At 38.0% G+C, this 17,313-nt stretch overlaps 1 protein-coding gene across 1 annotated transcript in view; it reads left to right on the forward strand.

Annotated features, from left to right (window-relative positions):
• Nucleotides 1-17,313, forward strand: part of ARHGAP15 (Rho GTPase activating protein 15) — a 331,328-nt gene that overhangs the window by 260,505 nt on the left and 53,510 nt on the right. Inside the window, exon 13 of the mRNA XM_027749003.2 lies at nt 8,197-8,331. Within this exon, the coding sequence (XP_027604804.1) occupies nt 8,197-8,331 (135 nt within the window). The remainder of the gene's footprint in view (nt 1-8,196; nt 8,332-17,313) is intronic.

Raw genomic sequence — 17,313 nt, forward strand, 5'->3', positions numbered from 1 at the left:
ATATAGAGAAGAAATTAAGCTTTATTGGTAAATTAAAGCCCAAATCCCATGGTTGATGAGAGATATGGTCCGTTTGAAATAGTTACAGTTTCAGACTTTCTCTTCTACAATCAGCGGGTGGAGACCAACATAATCCAATTAATTGTAATTCCCTTTTGTGGCACTGGTACAGTGGTGAATGATATAGTAAGTCCATTGAAGTCTTATCTCTGGTCAGATAATCCAAATGGATTCATATTATGAAATAGTCCTTTATAAAAGTTCTGATGAACAGAAGTGTTTTGACTTTAGTGAACCGAAAGATAAATGCTATACAAAATAAAATGTTTTGTCCTTGACATTTGCAGGGTTTGTGTGTACCTGATTCCATGTAAGGATACTTCTTTCAGCTGGTCTATTTCAAAGAGCCCTTTCATTAAAAACTAAAAATCTAGAATTTGTTCTCTGGACATTCTACAAACCTGTGTGTAGGAACAGAGATTTATACATGTGGTTAATCTTTATTCTTGGAAATACTCCCATTAAAATAAATGGAATTACAGATATAAGGAAAATAGGAATAGCATTTTGAGAATTGTTTAGTTTTCTATTTTTCTAATAAAATGATAAACTAATACTTCATTGATAATCCTTACAGCTGTGAACAAGCCATATATGTATGTTCCTTCGCAGTATTCCAAGAGGACTAGGGGAATTGCTTAATTTTAGCTTAAGCTTTGATCTATTTACATTTGGAAGTCATTTACATAAAGGAAGTTATAATGATCTTTATTGTTTTGTTAATTATTTCCTTTGATTATTGAAACTCACTCACTGAGGCACAAGCTTATTGTTACTGGGGTCAGTCCCAATAAGATATTTGGCTGCTTGCAACAAGTCAGGATTGGGTGGTATTCTTGCTTTTTGAATTGTTTTCGTGCAGACCCTTTCAGTTTAACAATCACTGGAGACAGGACTGATTTAATGCACCAGTTGTCTGAGCCAGTGCTTCATATTTTGTATTTCTCCTTTCCTTTAAAGTTTTCCATAGCAAGCCCACGCTACGGCAGGAGTGTTTTTGCTTGTAGCATGTTGAAATCTCATATTTACTAAAGGATACTGAGATGCCATTTGTGGAAGACAACACACTAGACCATATATTGAGGTCAGATCTGTGCAGAGTGTCTCAAAAATAGTCTTTTCCTTTTTTATTTTTTTTCCCCCTTAAAGTGTCTGGTTGAAATTTAATACAAAGAATTTTTTACCCTTTGGGGTGCATTACATACGAAATAATTTATGACCCATGAATCACAAGAAGGCAGTGAATTAGGTTTCAGATAAGTCTGCCAAATATTACAAAACATTGTGTACAGATTTTTGGACTATGAAAAGTCTTTTGACAAGAATGGAAATAGAAGCAGTGTTAGAAACAGCAAGAAAGGGAAGAACAGAAGAGCTATATGACAGAATCCTAAAGCACTCTGAGTTAGTAGCACAATTAAAAAGATATGAATATGAACATATTTTTGAAGTATGAAAATGGGACAGAGAGTCATTGTCCAATTCCTCTCTGTATTAGATCTTGAGAGCCTTCAATTTATTTAAAATGTAGATTTGTGGATGCTGATACACATAATTCTGATAAAAGATATGACTGTAAATGGGGAAGGAAAAAAAAGAGAAAACCTCTAAAATTAGATTGCAGAGAAGCTTACTGGAGAGCAATTACACAATAAAAAAATGTTAATAACAAATTTGAAGTCAGGATATTTACCTTCCTAATGTATGTATACACAACATACAAAACTGAGAGAGAAAGATCAAGTCGAACGCAGAATTCAGAATGGACTTTTGCCTTTGAATAGTAAAATGTGTCCTGAAAAGTAAGTCTCTGATCTAGGCAAGTGTTTAGTGTTTGTGTTCTGTAGTCATTAGTCTGGAACAGAATAAAGAGCGAAGAATAAACAGAAAGAAGAAAATAAAGTGTGCTTTAACTATGAGGAAAAAGTTGAAGTTAATGCTCAACAGCTAACTAGAGAGAATTAGTCAGAGGACAGAATCTTACCACCATAAGACAGATGTAATTTCCCCTCTGCATAGGCATTTTACTTCTATGAGTTGCAGAAATTCTGCCAAGCCCCTTCCTTGTGCTCAGGCAGCCTTGGTGCTCCAAGGCTGCAAAAACTCCTCAGTGGGAGTGTAGGAGCTGGGTGGGAGTTCCCCTGTACCCTTTCCTCGTCCCTTTCTTTAAACCCCTGGGGGTATCTGACTATTTCTTTGGCCGAAATGAAGGAGTATTCTGGCCCTGCAGGTCTCAGTTGCTCAGGCTGTGTCTGCCTGCTCCTACTCTTTGTTTACAAGTCACCTCCAAGCAAGTCTGGCAGAAGTATGTTGATCTGTAAACAGGTGGTCTACTTGTTCTTAAGGAGCTTTCAGCTGCATTTTGAGGGGATATATTCTATATTTAAAATCATTCCTTTTCCCATACGGAATAGTTGATTCAGCTAAATTTAATGAAATTTGAAAGTACTTATAATTATAATCCAATTACAGTAATTATTTCTTCAGATCACAATGATAGAATATGCTAAGTCAAAACTAATATCTCTGCCATCTAAGCTGTAGCAGGTATTAGCAGCAAATAACACATGAGTATCTTCTTGATGATACCTGTTTCTGGCTACCAAAAGGATTCTCCTTTCAGTACCACTGCATATTTTTATGCTTCCAGTTTCAAACAGCATCTATAGCACAGAAATTTCCGCAACTCCACGGCACCATCCAACCACTTTTCTAAACCTTTGAACTCCTCAAATGCCTCCATGATGTACCATTCCTGAACTCCTCAATTGCTCGGAGTCTTTTTCACAGAAACAATGAGATAGTTTATCCCTCTCTTACTCTCTGGACTTTGTGGAATTATATGAGGATGAATATGACCCAGTGTGCCCATGTACAGAAATCTTTTCTGTTTCTGGCTCAGACTGAGATTTAAGTTAGCAGTACTTGATTGTTCCAGCATGCCCCCAGGTCAGAGAACTGTCATTCCAGAGGACTGGAATAAGCAGCAGTCTGGATGCACATAGAGATATTCTGCATTTTAGCTTAAGTTGTTCAGTAATTTGTGCCTGGGCTCCATGGAAATGGGCACTCCAGTAAAAAACACATTCTCAGGCGTTGTAACATCACAGCTTAAATTTTCTGTTAAAAGGGCATGGCAGGTTCCTCCAGCAGAGGAGGAGTAATGCACACAAGCTTTCTTTTGCTGACTATATCCTTGACAATTCATCAGCACTAGCATTGGATGGATTCAGCAGAAGCTGCTTAGAAATCCATGGTAGACAAAATTTGATGACTTGCTTAGCTGACAGTTTCTTTGATTTGTTTAAACGCTCTTGGAAGTGAGGGACCATGCATTGAGTGCAGGAAGGACAGTGGAGCTTCCAAAACTAGCAAGGGAGAGAGGAAGAACTCCGAAAAATCAGGCTTAATGAGCAAAGTATGGATGAGCAAACAGTGGAGGATTTTTTGCTGTACTGTTTGATCAAAGTTCCAGGGGTTTTATGCACTTTGGAGGCTCTGTATAAACTGCAATGGCAGGACAGGATTCACTGCAGGGGAGGAAACTCAAAATCATGTGATGCATTGCCAAAGGTTTGAGCTCCTCGTCATATGATGAGCAACAGCAACAGCCTTCACCACCTCACAGTATCCCACTGCTGCCATGCCTCCTGACATCCCTGTGCTCTAGTGCTGCTCTAAATTGTGTGATCACTTTGAAAGAAGCTGCTTGCCCCAAGAAGGCTGCTGTGTCTGTGCACTACTGATCAGAGAAGCTGTGTCTCGTAAAATGCAGGTACAGCTATTGAACAAACACACCTCTCAGTGTACAAATTAATGTTTTTGCTGTCAGTCATGGGAACAGCTCTCAAAAGAGATTTCATGATGAAGGAGTGCTTCACTAGCTGATGTAAGTGGAGAAATTTCTCCTGAATGTGCCCTTTCATTTTTTATTTATTCAAAATTTTGAATGAACAGAAAATTATTTTTGATGAATATAACCATTAAAAATAAAAAGAGGTGTCTTAAAGTTTGAGAAAGAAGGGCAGTGACACTGGACAGTTTGTCTTTTACTAGTATTTGAATGAGGAATTTTCTTTTTCTCTTTTAACCACAGAACTCTGTTTTGGATCTCTCAGTAGGAAAATGCCTATTGGGATGAGTGAGCCCAGGAAATTTCCCAGGCTTTCAGTCAACTAGGGATGCTTTGTGCCCACCCAGCTCTTCTGCAACCATTTTGATGTGAGGGGTATTGCATGGATTAGTTAACAGTGCTGTGCAGGACTTTCTCCAGAGGAGATCTCACTCAACAGATGCACTGGTCATTGGGATGAAAACTCCAGGGCTCTGAGGTTTCCCACACTGGACCTGGGGGTTGATCCAACCCTGAATGCCAAAGTTCAGGGAGTACAGGAGTGGCAGATGTTGTACCCAAGTGCTCCCCATGAAGGACATTGTCATCCCAGTGCTGCCATGTGCTGCCAGCAGCGGGGAAATGATGGAAAAGGCAGCAATGTCAGCAAATGGATCACAGTGTGAGACTCAACAAGACACATCTCACTAAAGTCTACAGAAAGTTTTTTGAGGGCACAACCTCCACAGCAGAGCAGGCATAGCTAGTTGGGTTTGCAAGAATTGCTTTTTGGGGTCATCCAGCTGCAGGAATATGTAATACCCAAAGTGGAGTAGGACTTCTGAAAGGTGATGCTCTGGCGTGTAGTGGCACCATGGGCAAGAGATAGTGTAGAGCTGGGAAAATACAAGCTATGAATTATCTGAAAAGACAACTGAACCAGCAGTGCTCTCAAAAGACTGCATTTTGCTCCTAGAGATTAGTCTACATACCAGGCAGGGCATGTGGTTAGAGGAACCACATCCATTTTCTTTCAAAACTGAGCTCTCTGTACAACTTTGGTTGATTTTCATATTTTCTTTTTTTTTTTTCTCTCTTTAGTTGATCTTTCCATAGATTACTTTCTTCCTTTTTGAACAAGGATAACCCCAGGATGGTACATTTAAACCAAAGCTGAACTCATGTTTGGTTCTACTGCAGACACTGCGAGTCCCATTAAAAATGTGTATTGTTGAAAAGGCTGATTTGCTAAGAATAAAAACACAGTAAAACACATATTCCCTTCATAAATGTATTGTATATCAATTTTTTTTTTAAATAATAACCTTGACAAGTGCCCACACTATTTTTTTTCCCTTAATGTGGTCTTTATATTTTCAGCCTGAGTATTAGCATAAATTTTATGGGATTTTCTGGGCATATTTGTGTCTGTATCTAAGATATATGATATCAACTGGCAGTGATGGTTGAACTAATCAAATACTACTGACAAGTTAAAGCAAATTTTTAGGACTGTGAGATTTTGAGCATCTTCCCAGATACAGTGTCTCCTGACTGAAAGCAGTCCTTGACTGTCAAGTTTAAATACCAGATTTGGGACTTAATCTTTATATAAGCAAAACACCCCAATAAGAAATATGTCTGAGTAAAGCCAAAAAGTCAGGTCCTCCCCTTAAGCCCAGCCTGAAATGTGTGTGTGTGTGTGTTTGTTTATGGCCCTATTGCCATGGTATGTGAGAGATTCCAACCAGTGGGAACCAACAGAGAGTCTTACACTGAATGGACTCCTATTTTCTTTTCCTTTTTTTTTTTTTTTTTTACTTGGCATTTGTTCCTTCTAGCAAACATTTTTAAAAACTCTCTTATTGCTAGAGGGAAAATTGACACCCTTTGCTTTCACGATGATACATTCCTAACACGTTTCCTTGAAGAGCTGGAAATGGTGCAAAAATCTGGTAAGATAAGTCCCTATAAAGCCTTAGAAGTCAAGCATTCCACTTTAGACATTTAAGACAAATGCATGGCAAAAACAAGTTGTGTTTCTTTTTTTTTTTTTAAGGTTTCTACTTAAAGTTCTGTGCCAAAGCTACAGTACTTATACATTTTCTAAATGTGTTTTAAGCAATAAGTTGTACAACATTTTTAGAACATGTGTTAAGCTATTTCTCTAAGAATGAAGCTCTTAACAAAACATAAGCACTCTGCATGAGATCTTAGCAGCAAAGTGCTTAAAAGATAAAGTAAGAATTGGTACCATGGGAAGAACACCAGCTGTAGAGCACACAGGTCCATTATGAGAAGTATGGTAGAGGGTAGGGAGAAAATGATTTAATCAGGAGTAAAACCAATTTTATTATAAGGGCACGCAGGGGGTGTGGCACCATAGTGAGAGGGACATTTCAAAATATCTGACAGATTTCAACAATGTGAAAACCCACCCTGTTCTTTAAAGTGACAGTAAACCCCATCAGGTCTCTCTTTTTGATGCTATTGTTAACAGTTGACTGTTTAAAGCTGGCCTGCTAAGATGCTGTCGATCTAGTTCAATAGTGTGTGGCAAAATAAAAGGCTAATTGTTGAAATACGATCAATCAAATATGATCTCAGAGTCTAAAGAAGATCCCCTCTGGTAACTCATTTGAGATCAAATCATTACTTTTATGATTGAGGTAATTGAATGGGAAAAAAAGAAAGAAAGGGAAAAAAAAAAAAAAGAGGCTTGAAACCAAAGAAGCAAACAAGACATCTAAATGAAATGCACAAGTCTGCCTTTGTTCCAGCTTTGTCTCACATTTCTCCAAGTTAAGGAATTGGGTCCATTCCTTTATTTGTGTATATTTCCTGAATCCAGAAATTTTGAAAGCATTTTATAACGCTTATTAAATAGAAGTTGAAAGATGACTCCATTTTGAATAAGATTTTCTGCCCAAAAGTAAACTCCATGGTGAGAAAACCATTGCATTAAAGTACTGGGATCCGGAATTGTGGGTGTCCATGTGTCTCCTACAATTTTAGCATTTTGTTTAACAACAGTTCAGTAAAGAGGCTGCTCTTGAAACCAGCTGAACTGCTAAACATGAAATTTCAGTGACATTTAGTAAAACATTTCAGGACTATGTTGCTTCAAATTAAAATTGTTCAGCAGTTTTCATGGTTGGCCCCCGATTTGCATTGAGACTGAAAATTTCTAGAAGAGAGAATCATAGCACATGGGAAAAAAAAGAAAACTCCATTTTTGGATTAACAAAACTTGGAGTAAGTGTGTGTCATTTTAATTTGGACTAATAAGGATTTGCACTTTCCTCGAGTTTTATAGGGATTATGATCTCATTGTTTGTTATGTTCTAGCAGTATCACACTCCTAGAATTAAAAAGAAAGAAAAAAAAAAAGACAAACCCAAAGAAAAATAAAATAATCACCCAATCTTGTTTTATTTTTATTAGAAACTTTATTTTAGCATTTAGTTTCTTTTATATTTAAATTCCTTAGCTCAGTCAAGCTTCAAAAGAAAACATTTTTTTTTTGTTTGCAAAACAGTTTTGGAGGCACTTGTGGTTTGTCTTTAGTGTGTTATCATTTTTGACAGCTTTGCATAGCCTAGGTAGGCCAACAGGGGTCTGTCTAATATTGTTGCTGGGCAAATCTTCCTCCCAGAGATGAAAACCAAACAAAATATTTTTGAAGCAGTAAGAAGGAATTAATATCCTTTCTCTCACAGTCCTCTATTCCTTGCTGACATTACATTCAGGCAAGGAAAAAAAAAAAAAAAAAAAAAAGGAGAGAGGAGAAAAGCGTTACCCATTATTCCCTTGTACATAGCAAGGCTAACACATGTAAAGCAATAACTCATTTTCTATTGCCATGTTTAGCATATGTCTCCTGTTGGCTCAGCAAGGCCTTTAGGCCGGTCCCTTGAGCCGTCCATCGTTGGCAACTCTTAGCCCCTCGGCCTCAAAACCAAATAGCTTTGAATCATGTTGAGCTGTGATGCTAATTTTCATACTGATGCATTATGGGAATAAATGTATCTGACATACTGTGTCAATGGTGCTGTCTCTTTGTGTCTCTTGTTTTTTTGTTAGCTGCATTCCTACAGATGGTATTCCATTGAAAATGTTCTCTTCCTACAAAAAAAAAAAAAAAAAAGAAGGAAAAAAAAAAAAACATGCACAGCACCAAACCTCTAGGTGCAGAAGGCTGTTAACGGTTGCTGATGATAGTAGGCAAACATTAACATAATAATTAGTGTCTTGTAATTGTTTCATTAAAACCAGTTGTTCCATTTCTCCTCGTGTTTTCCCAGAAGAGAAGCTGAATTTGGACGACAGCCAGTGGGAGGACATCCACGTTGTCACCGGAGCACTCAAGATGTTTTTCAGAGAGCTGCCTGAGCCGCTGTTCCCATACTGCTTCTTTGAACAGTTTGTGGAGGCGATAAGTAAGTACATCAGATACAGCAGGAGCTCGTGAAATAGCCTGTTATATAAAAATAATAATAAACTTAAAAATAGAAGAACAGAGGCATCTCAAATCTGACTTACCTTCCATTATCCGTGATCCTGCCTTTTTATTGTTTTTGACTGCCTTTTATCTCCTACAGCGTTTAGGTATTTAACTGGAAAGAAGAAAAAAAAAATCAAATTATTGATCTATAAATTTTGTCTATGTGATTTAACTGTAGTGCCTAAAATGGTTTAGGAAAGGAATTAAAATGTGTATGTATTCAAAATATGCTAGGCTGATAATCCATATATCCCCAAACACAAGAGAGAGACTAATAATTGTGAATCATGTTAGAAGGGGCTGTCTTTATGTTAATCAGAATGAAATGCGTGTGTTTTGTTCCACAAGGTTGCAGACTCTTGCCTTGCAGTGATCACAAAAAGAATGCAAAAACATTCATGTTCTCATTTTCATATCTACCTTTGCTTGATTATTATTTTCTTTGTCAAAAGTTGGCAGGCAGAAAAAGTATTTTCAAAGTCCCAGGCATTTATTCTGCTCCTCGTCTCTGTGGTTTGTGTAATGCAAACCCACTCTGTATTTAATATATGCAGGTGCATTTTGTAAAACTGTGTTGGCTTGGGAAAACTTGACAAAAAAACAGAGCAATCTGGGGGTTTAGTCCCGTTGGAAAGGGAAGAGGGGGAGAGGGATAGCTTAAAGGGAAAAAGCCTAGTAGGCGATTAATTAAAGATCCAATAGAGAAAACTGTCTAGGAAAAAGAAACAAACCCAACAAAGTACTCAGAGGTCTGATTTCTGAGTGATGGGCACACGTATTTGCCATTGCTGTTAATGAGAGCTGGGTGTGCACATGCGCAGCTGTCGGGGAATACAGAACCCTTAATGCACAGCTCACTTTGATTTTGTATTCATAAGAGCCTTTAGTTCAACCAAAGCTTTTCAAGACCCAGCATCAGATATAATGAGGTTAAATGCATCTCACAAGATCCTTCCCTGCTCAGTTATTCGGAGGTGCAGTGCAGTTAAATGCATGGTGCAAAAAGAATGCATTCCCTGAAAGTTTACTCCTGGCAGCTCACTTTCTTCTCCTTTCAAAGGCAGTCAGGTGGGGAACATCATCTCTCAAATTTAAGTTCCTGCTGCACAGTGTCTGCAGTGCTAAGAGGGGAAAAACCAATAGTTTCTTAGTGTTCAGCTTCAGCTTTTTTGATGCATTGGGACAAGTTGCTCATTGAAGCACCAGCTCCTGAACATGTCCCTCAGTTGGTTTTCCATCCACCTGCTCTGCCTTCTTGGAAAGAAGGAGGTGTGGTGTCCTCAGTGGATGAAGCCAGTTCATGGAGCACAGCTGGCGTGTCCTCCACATCTCTTCTTGTGCACCTAATTCTACAGTCAGGTGTTCAACACCCATCCTCTGAAGTTATCACCTTCTCTTCCTGATAATCCAACATCATACTGGTCTTCTGGGGCTAAGTAGAGTCTTCCTCCCCCTTATCCTTGCTTTTATTGCCCACCGGCACATCCTTTGCCTGGGCAAACACTATTATACTCTGAGGAACGTTATCAGGACACCATGATCTCATTCCTGGTGCTGTCTTCTACTCTCATCCTCTCTGCTAGTATCCAAGTCAGAGTGATTTGAAATCTTTTGGTGGCCCCATGGGGAGGTTTTTGATAGTAAAAATACCAGGTATTTTTACTTGGTGGTCGTGGATTTGCAAATTAAGAGTTTGAAATCATGTCGGAAAGAGTCTGTCTACTAAAGCATTAATATTCATGAGTGAGAAATTAATGTCCCTTTCTGCTATTTGAACTATTATTAATTCTTATTATGATTTTGAGAGCCATTATACACATTGATAGGCTAATGAACAGTCATTTATAGAGGGATTTTAAGACAGTTTATTCCTCAGAAGAAATGCTAGCACTCTAAGACGTGCTTCGCACTATTTCAAACCCCTAATTCTTGTTGCTTGCTTTACTGCACATCAGGGTGATTTCTACCTAATCCAACTGTCTAAAGTAATCTACGATTTCCAATCAATCTTCTCTTTATTTGGCCTTTACTGCCATAGTATCTGCAAATCTGTATTCCTATCAACTCCACTTAAAAAATGTCTATAAGCAAGAATTAGGTGTTTTCAGCGTTTTAGGAGCTTTTTTGTATGTTAATAGTCCTGAGGCAAAGTAAAAAAATCTCTGTGCTTCAATATCGTCTCCATTGCAGATGATTCTTTGGCTACCTGTGCTAATTAATTTGCCTGGTCAGTACTGAGCTGCTAGAAAATTTCCCTTCTTCTTCTTCAAGTTGTTGAGAAAAAGGGGCTGTAGTATCTGTTTTTCAAAAATTAGAATTATTAGCATGCAAGACACAGGTGTGCATTACAGTTAAAAGGAATGCTTAAGAATGCCAGAAATAACCAACCTGATTCCCATACTGCCGTGGTGATTATATCCTTGGTCCAGCACTGAAGACCCCTTAGTCATAGCCTTGCATCTGGTAAGTAAGGTTAAGTAGTCCAAAAACCTACTTGTAGTAGGTAGTAACAAGTTGCCAATAGCAGTTCTTTAGAATTTAGTAATTTAGCTAGATGTTTCAGGAGGAATGAGTATCCAGGAGGTGCCATGGACTCCTTATGCTTATGTTATTTTAAAACTTATGTGGAAAAAGTCCATAGGAAGCTTAGTATTAATTTTCCTGGATGCTGCCATTTTAATTAACATCTCTATTATGTGCTTGGGAATAAAATTTTACAGTACTGTGTGTTAGGCAAAGTACTTGCTCTCCACCTTCAATTTCCCCCATAAATAACTTTAGATACAGCCATACTATTAGAACACTTCAGATATGACCAGAGTATCAGAAGATAATTCAGGGCATTATAGAATCTCAGAATTCTGCTTGCTGGGCTGAAGCTGGATAATTACTGTCCACACAGCTTATATCAGAGAACTTATAAACGATAAATGGAAGGCCAAAAGACCTCTGACCTAATACTAATTTTGTTTCTTAGGGTTTGGAAAGCAGTTTGGTTTTTTTTCCAAGGACTTTGTCTAGTATTACTGGCAAGTCATTTTGTGGTATTTTGGATGAAATATGCACTTCTAAAGTGTGCCCAAATGCTGCTATGAAGTCAGGTTCAGCCACACTTAAATTACTCAGTACCACAAATAGTTCTATTGATTTTCTGGAAGATCAACAGACGTGGTTCAACAGATTGTCTGCAAGTAAAATTGTGCTTCATGTGAGTAAGGTGGTAGAACTGCCAATAACTGAAATACTTAATCACCTTATTTACAGAATTCAACCAGCATGGCCATACAAACTTATTCCAGGACTTTATCCACTGAAATGATAAATGTCTACCCCCAAAATCTGTTAAAAAATATTAGTAGGTAAATGTGTTGGTTGATTGTAAGTCTTAATTGAAGCAGTTTTCTTGAAAAGTCTCAGGCAGAAGGCATGGGGAAAAAAAAGAAATTCGACTACTAGTTTTCTGTGCAGCGATGTCTGATATCCGCAGAACAGGAAATATTTAAATATCCACTAGTCCTTCCAGATCTTTTCAGCTGGAGAGAACTGTATAGACAGTGCATCTGTCCAACTGCAGTTACAAAAAAACCCCACTGATATTCCACAAAGGAAAATTCCACCCAGTTCCCAAAGCTGCAACATCTGTCTCTGGTTTGGAAGGCTTGAGTTCAGGTCTTTGATTTTCTCAGCAACAGGTTGGAAAGATTACTACATTGGAAAGATTTTTTTCAATGAGGTCTAGTGATTATGCCTTCGTTTCAGTTCTTTATCTCTAATATGAATTTAAAAGGTGTCACATAAGTACTGTAGATAAATAGGAGATTTATTGTTTAAAATGCACACATAGAGGAAGATGTGTGTATTTATATATATATATATATATCTGTATATATATACTCTAAATAGAAATCCTTCTGCCAGAATTATGATTCTCCTGCAGACAGTTTTCTCAATGAATGTATCTGTTACTGCTGTGGGTTTCCCACTTGAGGCAGATGAACGGAGGAATGAGATTAATAAAAATAGTAGTGTTAAAAATCTGACTTGCAGACTTCCAAGTGGAATCCACAACCTGATATATCTCAGGTCTCCGTGTGAGGAACAGAAAATGTGGGATCCACATCTGCCACCAGGTCTCTGGAGAAAGGTGAAGGGAGCCTACAAGAAAGATGGAGAGAGACTTTACAAGAGCATGTAGTGACAGGGCAAGGGGGAATGGTTTCAAAATGAGAGAGAGCAGGTTTAGATTAGACATTAGGAAGAAATTCATGCCTATGAGAGTAGTGAGGCCCTAGCACTGCTTGCCAGAGAAGCTGTGGCTGCCCCATCCCTGGAAGTGTCCAAAGCCAGGTTGGACGGGGCTTGGAGCAACTTGGGATAGTGGAAGGTGTCCCTGTCCATGACAGAGGGTGGAACTGGATGATCTTCAAGGTCCCATCCAACCCAAACCATTCTATGGTTCTATGATTTTTAGGGCACCAGATCTCATTAGCATGTGTGGCTTCAGTCCTGGCAATTCCCCCCGGATCAATCTCCCCAGCCACTTAGCCAAAGTAATCCCCCATCTCTGGAGCTCAGGCTTTGCAGCTCCGGCTGGAAGAGGAAAGGAAGCATTTCTCTGCATGGGGAGAAGTAGAGCCATAGGCACCTAAAGTTCTTCGAAGGGCACAATCACAACATCTAATTAATTTATACACCTTCAGGGATAGATGGCAACCGAATAAGTTTTTTCAGAATTTAAGTGCCTAGACACCATCTAAGGTCCACATTAGTACTCATTTAATTTTTGTTTTTCAAGATCTGGATTTTTTTTCTTTGATTTCTCTGATAGACCATTAACACTTTTTTCAAATTATTTCACACATATCCTTTCGATATATCAATTAGGGTCTCCTGGTGCATGCTAAGCAGAATTCTCAATGTCATTCCTATCAATCCTACAATGCTATGTGTTACCCTACTGTATGGAAACTGAAGATGGTTATTTAGCATCTTACACACGATAGAGTTTTGTAACTTTTTTGAGTAGGAAATTTGTTAGATAAAAAATTCATTACAGTTTTGCTTGTCCGTGACACTGGTCTTTACTGGTCTCGTCTGGCAAAATCTATGATGATAGCACAGCAAAGCAATACATTCATCTCCCATGGGAATAATAGACTTTTTTTAGACCCACAAAAGCTATCATTAGTTGTCAGTCCTCTGCATGTTGGTCAGTTGTCTTCATCTCCAGCATGGTTAGCATCAATAAAACGGTTTTCTTCTGGGCTTTGGCTCTAGTCCTGCTTCAGAAAGGTGCCCCAAGAACCTGCTGTCTGTGTGGCTCGAGAGAACATGTTGCAGAAACTCACATCTATCTGGGCAATAATCACGCTTCGGTCTTCAGCAGACCATAGCAAATTTTTGCACTGCATAATGTAAATTTTGAGGAGTTTGTACAGAAGCTGTCTGCACCAAAATCAGGAAAAAACCCAAAAACCTGTGTCAGGAGGCAATAAACAAATCAAGTCATCAATACATAATCATGACCAAAGAACAGAGCTACATTGGTTGAAAAAATAGTGCAGCAAGGACCTGCTCTGAACTACTATGCAGTGTTATGAAAATAGTAGCTGGGAAGCAAAAAGGAAGTAAATACATTCATTTATTCTGACAGTCATAACATCCTTGTATCATCTTGGTGGAAAGTTACAAAAGATGTCTAAAGAGATTTTCAAAAGGCATCTAAAGAAACCTCACTCGAGGCTTACAAAGAACAAGGCTCAAGGCCAACTCGTCTTGGAAAGACAAGTCAGCATATTGCACTGTAAGAAATCCATGACAGTCTCTTAACATCATCACGTAATAGGTTCCTGAGAAACCAAATCTTATCAGTCTCTGGCATTATGCAAATTTCTGTCATAATCTCAATCTGTGGGCTTCGAGTCCTAATCAAACTGCCTTCAGATTCACAGTTGGCGAGCCTCCTATTGAAATTGTTTTCCTCTCCTCCATGTACTTGTCCAAGGAAGTTTTGGGGCTTGGCATGGCATCAGAAAGCCTCAATTTCATGTGAACATGGTGATTTATAAACAAATCCAAGGTCACCACAATATATTTCACATAATTAATACATTTTTGTCCAAATAAATATCAGAAGACAGCAGAGATCAATAAAATAACATGAACAAACAAACAAAAAACCAAACCTGTGTAGAAACAAGAAGTAGTTAAAAGTCGAGGTACAACTTTTTAAAAGATTAAAAAAAAAAAAAAGGAATGATTTTATGGGTAGCTTAATCTCAAGCATATCCATCCATGTAAATATATGAATTTGTGTGGTATATATACTCTCCCAAGCACAATAACATTTGATAATAATAACAGCTCAATCATAAAGTGATACTAGATATTTTCAGTGGAGTCTGAGTAATGTTAAATTCACTTTTGAAATATTTTTGAAATCTTATCTGGAAAGTTGTGTGAAATTCTTATTCAAGAAGGATTAACTGATATATGGAAGAGGGAAAAACCCTCACATTTTAGAAGAGATGCTAAGATGATATAGGAGACAGAGACACTGAAAGAGAAGACTTTTAATATAGGTGTTAATGAAATACAATTTAAAAGTGTATATGATCATCCCGAATGAAACCAATAAGTAAATAAAACAGTAAAAATTACGCAAATATATTTAAGCTGTAACATTCCCAACCATTATAACCACCGTATTCTAGCACAATCTTCACTTAAATTTGAGCCAGTAAGAAAGAATATCTCCACTGAAGATGTAAATGGAGGCTGTTGTACTTGCAATAGCAGCAAACTGGTAACTAAAGAGGTTCATTCCAGGCTCTTTGTTCTCAGGAGGTGTCAAGGAACAATATGTCCTGGTAACCTCCTAGTTCTTTTTCAATGACCTTTTCTTCACAGTTGCAGACTGTTTCTGCTCAACAGCATTTTTAAATAGATCTTTTCAGGTCTGTAAGCAAGTGTTTTAGGGGAAAAAAAATAAAATTGGAGGTCATGTCTTTGAACAGATTTTTTGTTTTGAGGTGTAAACTAGCCCAACTAAAGAAATTAAGAAATGTTAAGAAATAAAGGGCATTGGAAAAGAATTAATAGGTAAGACATTTCTTCCTTTTTTTCTTGGAAAGTTTTAATTAAGTTTTTGTAAAGAAATTGAAAACAAAATCTACACCTGAAGGTTTAGCTCCTCTGTAAGGCTTTTCTCTGTGAAGGATGCTCAGGTAACACCTGTTCACAGGGAGCCTGGTTCTAGATTGACTTTAGTTTTTATATTTCTAAACGTGAGCCTCTGCCTTTAAAACAAGATACAATGTGATATTTACTAATCTTTTTTTTCTGATAGCACACAATTCTGTTGGACTAAAAAAGAACACTTCACAAAACTCTTAGGTGTGCACCAAAATAACATTTTGATTGGATTTTCCCCTTTGTGAACTTTACCTAACACAGTGTTCCAGTGACACTGTCAAATGGACAAATATTTAAATTATATTTAATGGACAACATTTACATTTTGAGGAAAAGAGGAAACTCTGAGGAATCTCACTGAAAGGGTTATACCAGTGATGAAAATTGCCTTAATATTAAAGGGACAGAAAAACTGTTTAATTTGCTCTTATAAATATGGTGGAGGCTTTCCAATTATCATCAAAGGAAATGAAGAAGTTTTAAAGGAATCTGCACTTGGATTTTGCTGTCATGAAAAGTTTGCGTAGGAGGGACATATTCTCCCCCAGCTTAGTCTTTTTTGTTATTATAGTTATAATTTTTTTAGCATAGCAGAAATTTTATTGTGGATGCCTGGCCTGTCTCTTAACTCATGCTAATTATATTCATAATTAAATGTTAAACAAGAATTGACTAGGCCAACTGGCTTGCACAGGTGTTTGTGATATGAATGGTTTAATGCTCCCACAATAAATTATTGGATACAAATCTGCAGTAATCTACACAGTGAGAACTTCTATCAAGAACTTTGATGTACATGGAAGGTCCAGCACCGTGCTTTGAAGCTGAGACTTTCAAATATCACTTACGAGACAGTTTTATGCCAAAACTGTGACTTGCCCTTGATTGCACAAGCATTAACAAGTTTAAAAGTTTTTTTTTTTTGGGCTGTTACCTGCCATGGGCTGAAGGTGCTCAGAGCATTAATGTTTAGGGGAAGCTGGAGAAGCCGTTGGATGCTTGAAGGAAATGTCATCTGACTCACTTCGATCTGCAAAACAGTCATTTATATTTGTAACTGATGACGGATTAATCACTGAGGCTCCAGTAACTATCTGTAGCTTTACCCTGATTGTTGTTTTTCAGAGGATGAAATCAAACACTTGTAAATGGAGAAACACATAAGTTTCAGTCTATTCCTTTTATACTTACTGTTAGGACATGTGTAATTTAAATTTCATCTGTGGTTAAGGGAATCTTTTAAAGGGAAAAAGCATTGGCACAGGCTGCCCAGAGAAGTGGTGAAGTCCCCATCCCTGGAGGGATTTAAAAGATGTCTAGATGTGGCACTTGGGGATATGGTCTAGTGGTGGGCTTGGCAGTGCTGGGCTGAAGGTTGGACTTGATGATCTTAGAGGTCTTTTCCAGCCTAAATAATCCTGGGATTCTATGAAAGAAAGGGCAGAAGGAAGAAGCAAGCCAACTTGAGAGTTTGTATCTGGGTTAGCATAAGTGAGACTCATGGAGAAAATTGAGCAGGAGAGAATGGTGAAAGAGAAACTGAGAAATCTGAGCAACAGCACTGGGCAGAAAAGGGTTGGGGAAAAGATAGAGAAGGAGCACTTTAGTGACTGTGACAAGATCTCTGTAACCTGGAGTGTTTGCAGGAGGCAGGGGAGAGGAACTTCTCGTGAGGGTTATCTGGAGCTCTTGACAAAGTGAGAATTGGCACTCTGGGTTCGAG

Source organism: Pipra filicauda, unplaced genomic scaffold (assembly GCF_003945595.2).
Source record: "Pipra filicauda isolate LSUMZ 115617 unplaced genomic scaffold, ASM394559v2 scaffold47_size6085603_pilon, whole genome shotgun sequence".
In the NCBI taxonomy this organism is placed as follows: Eukaryota; Metazoa; Chordata; class Aves; order Passeriformes; family Pipridae; genus Pipra; species Pipra filicauda.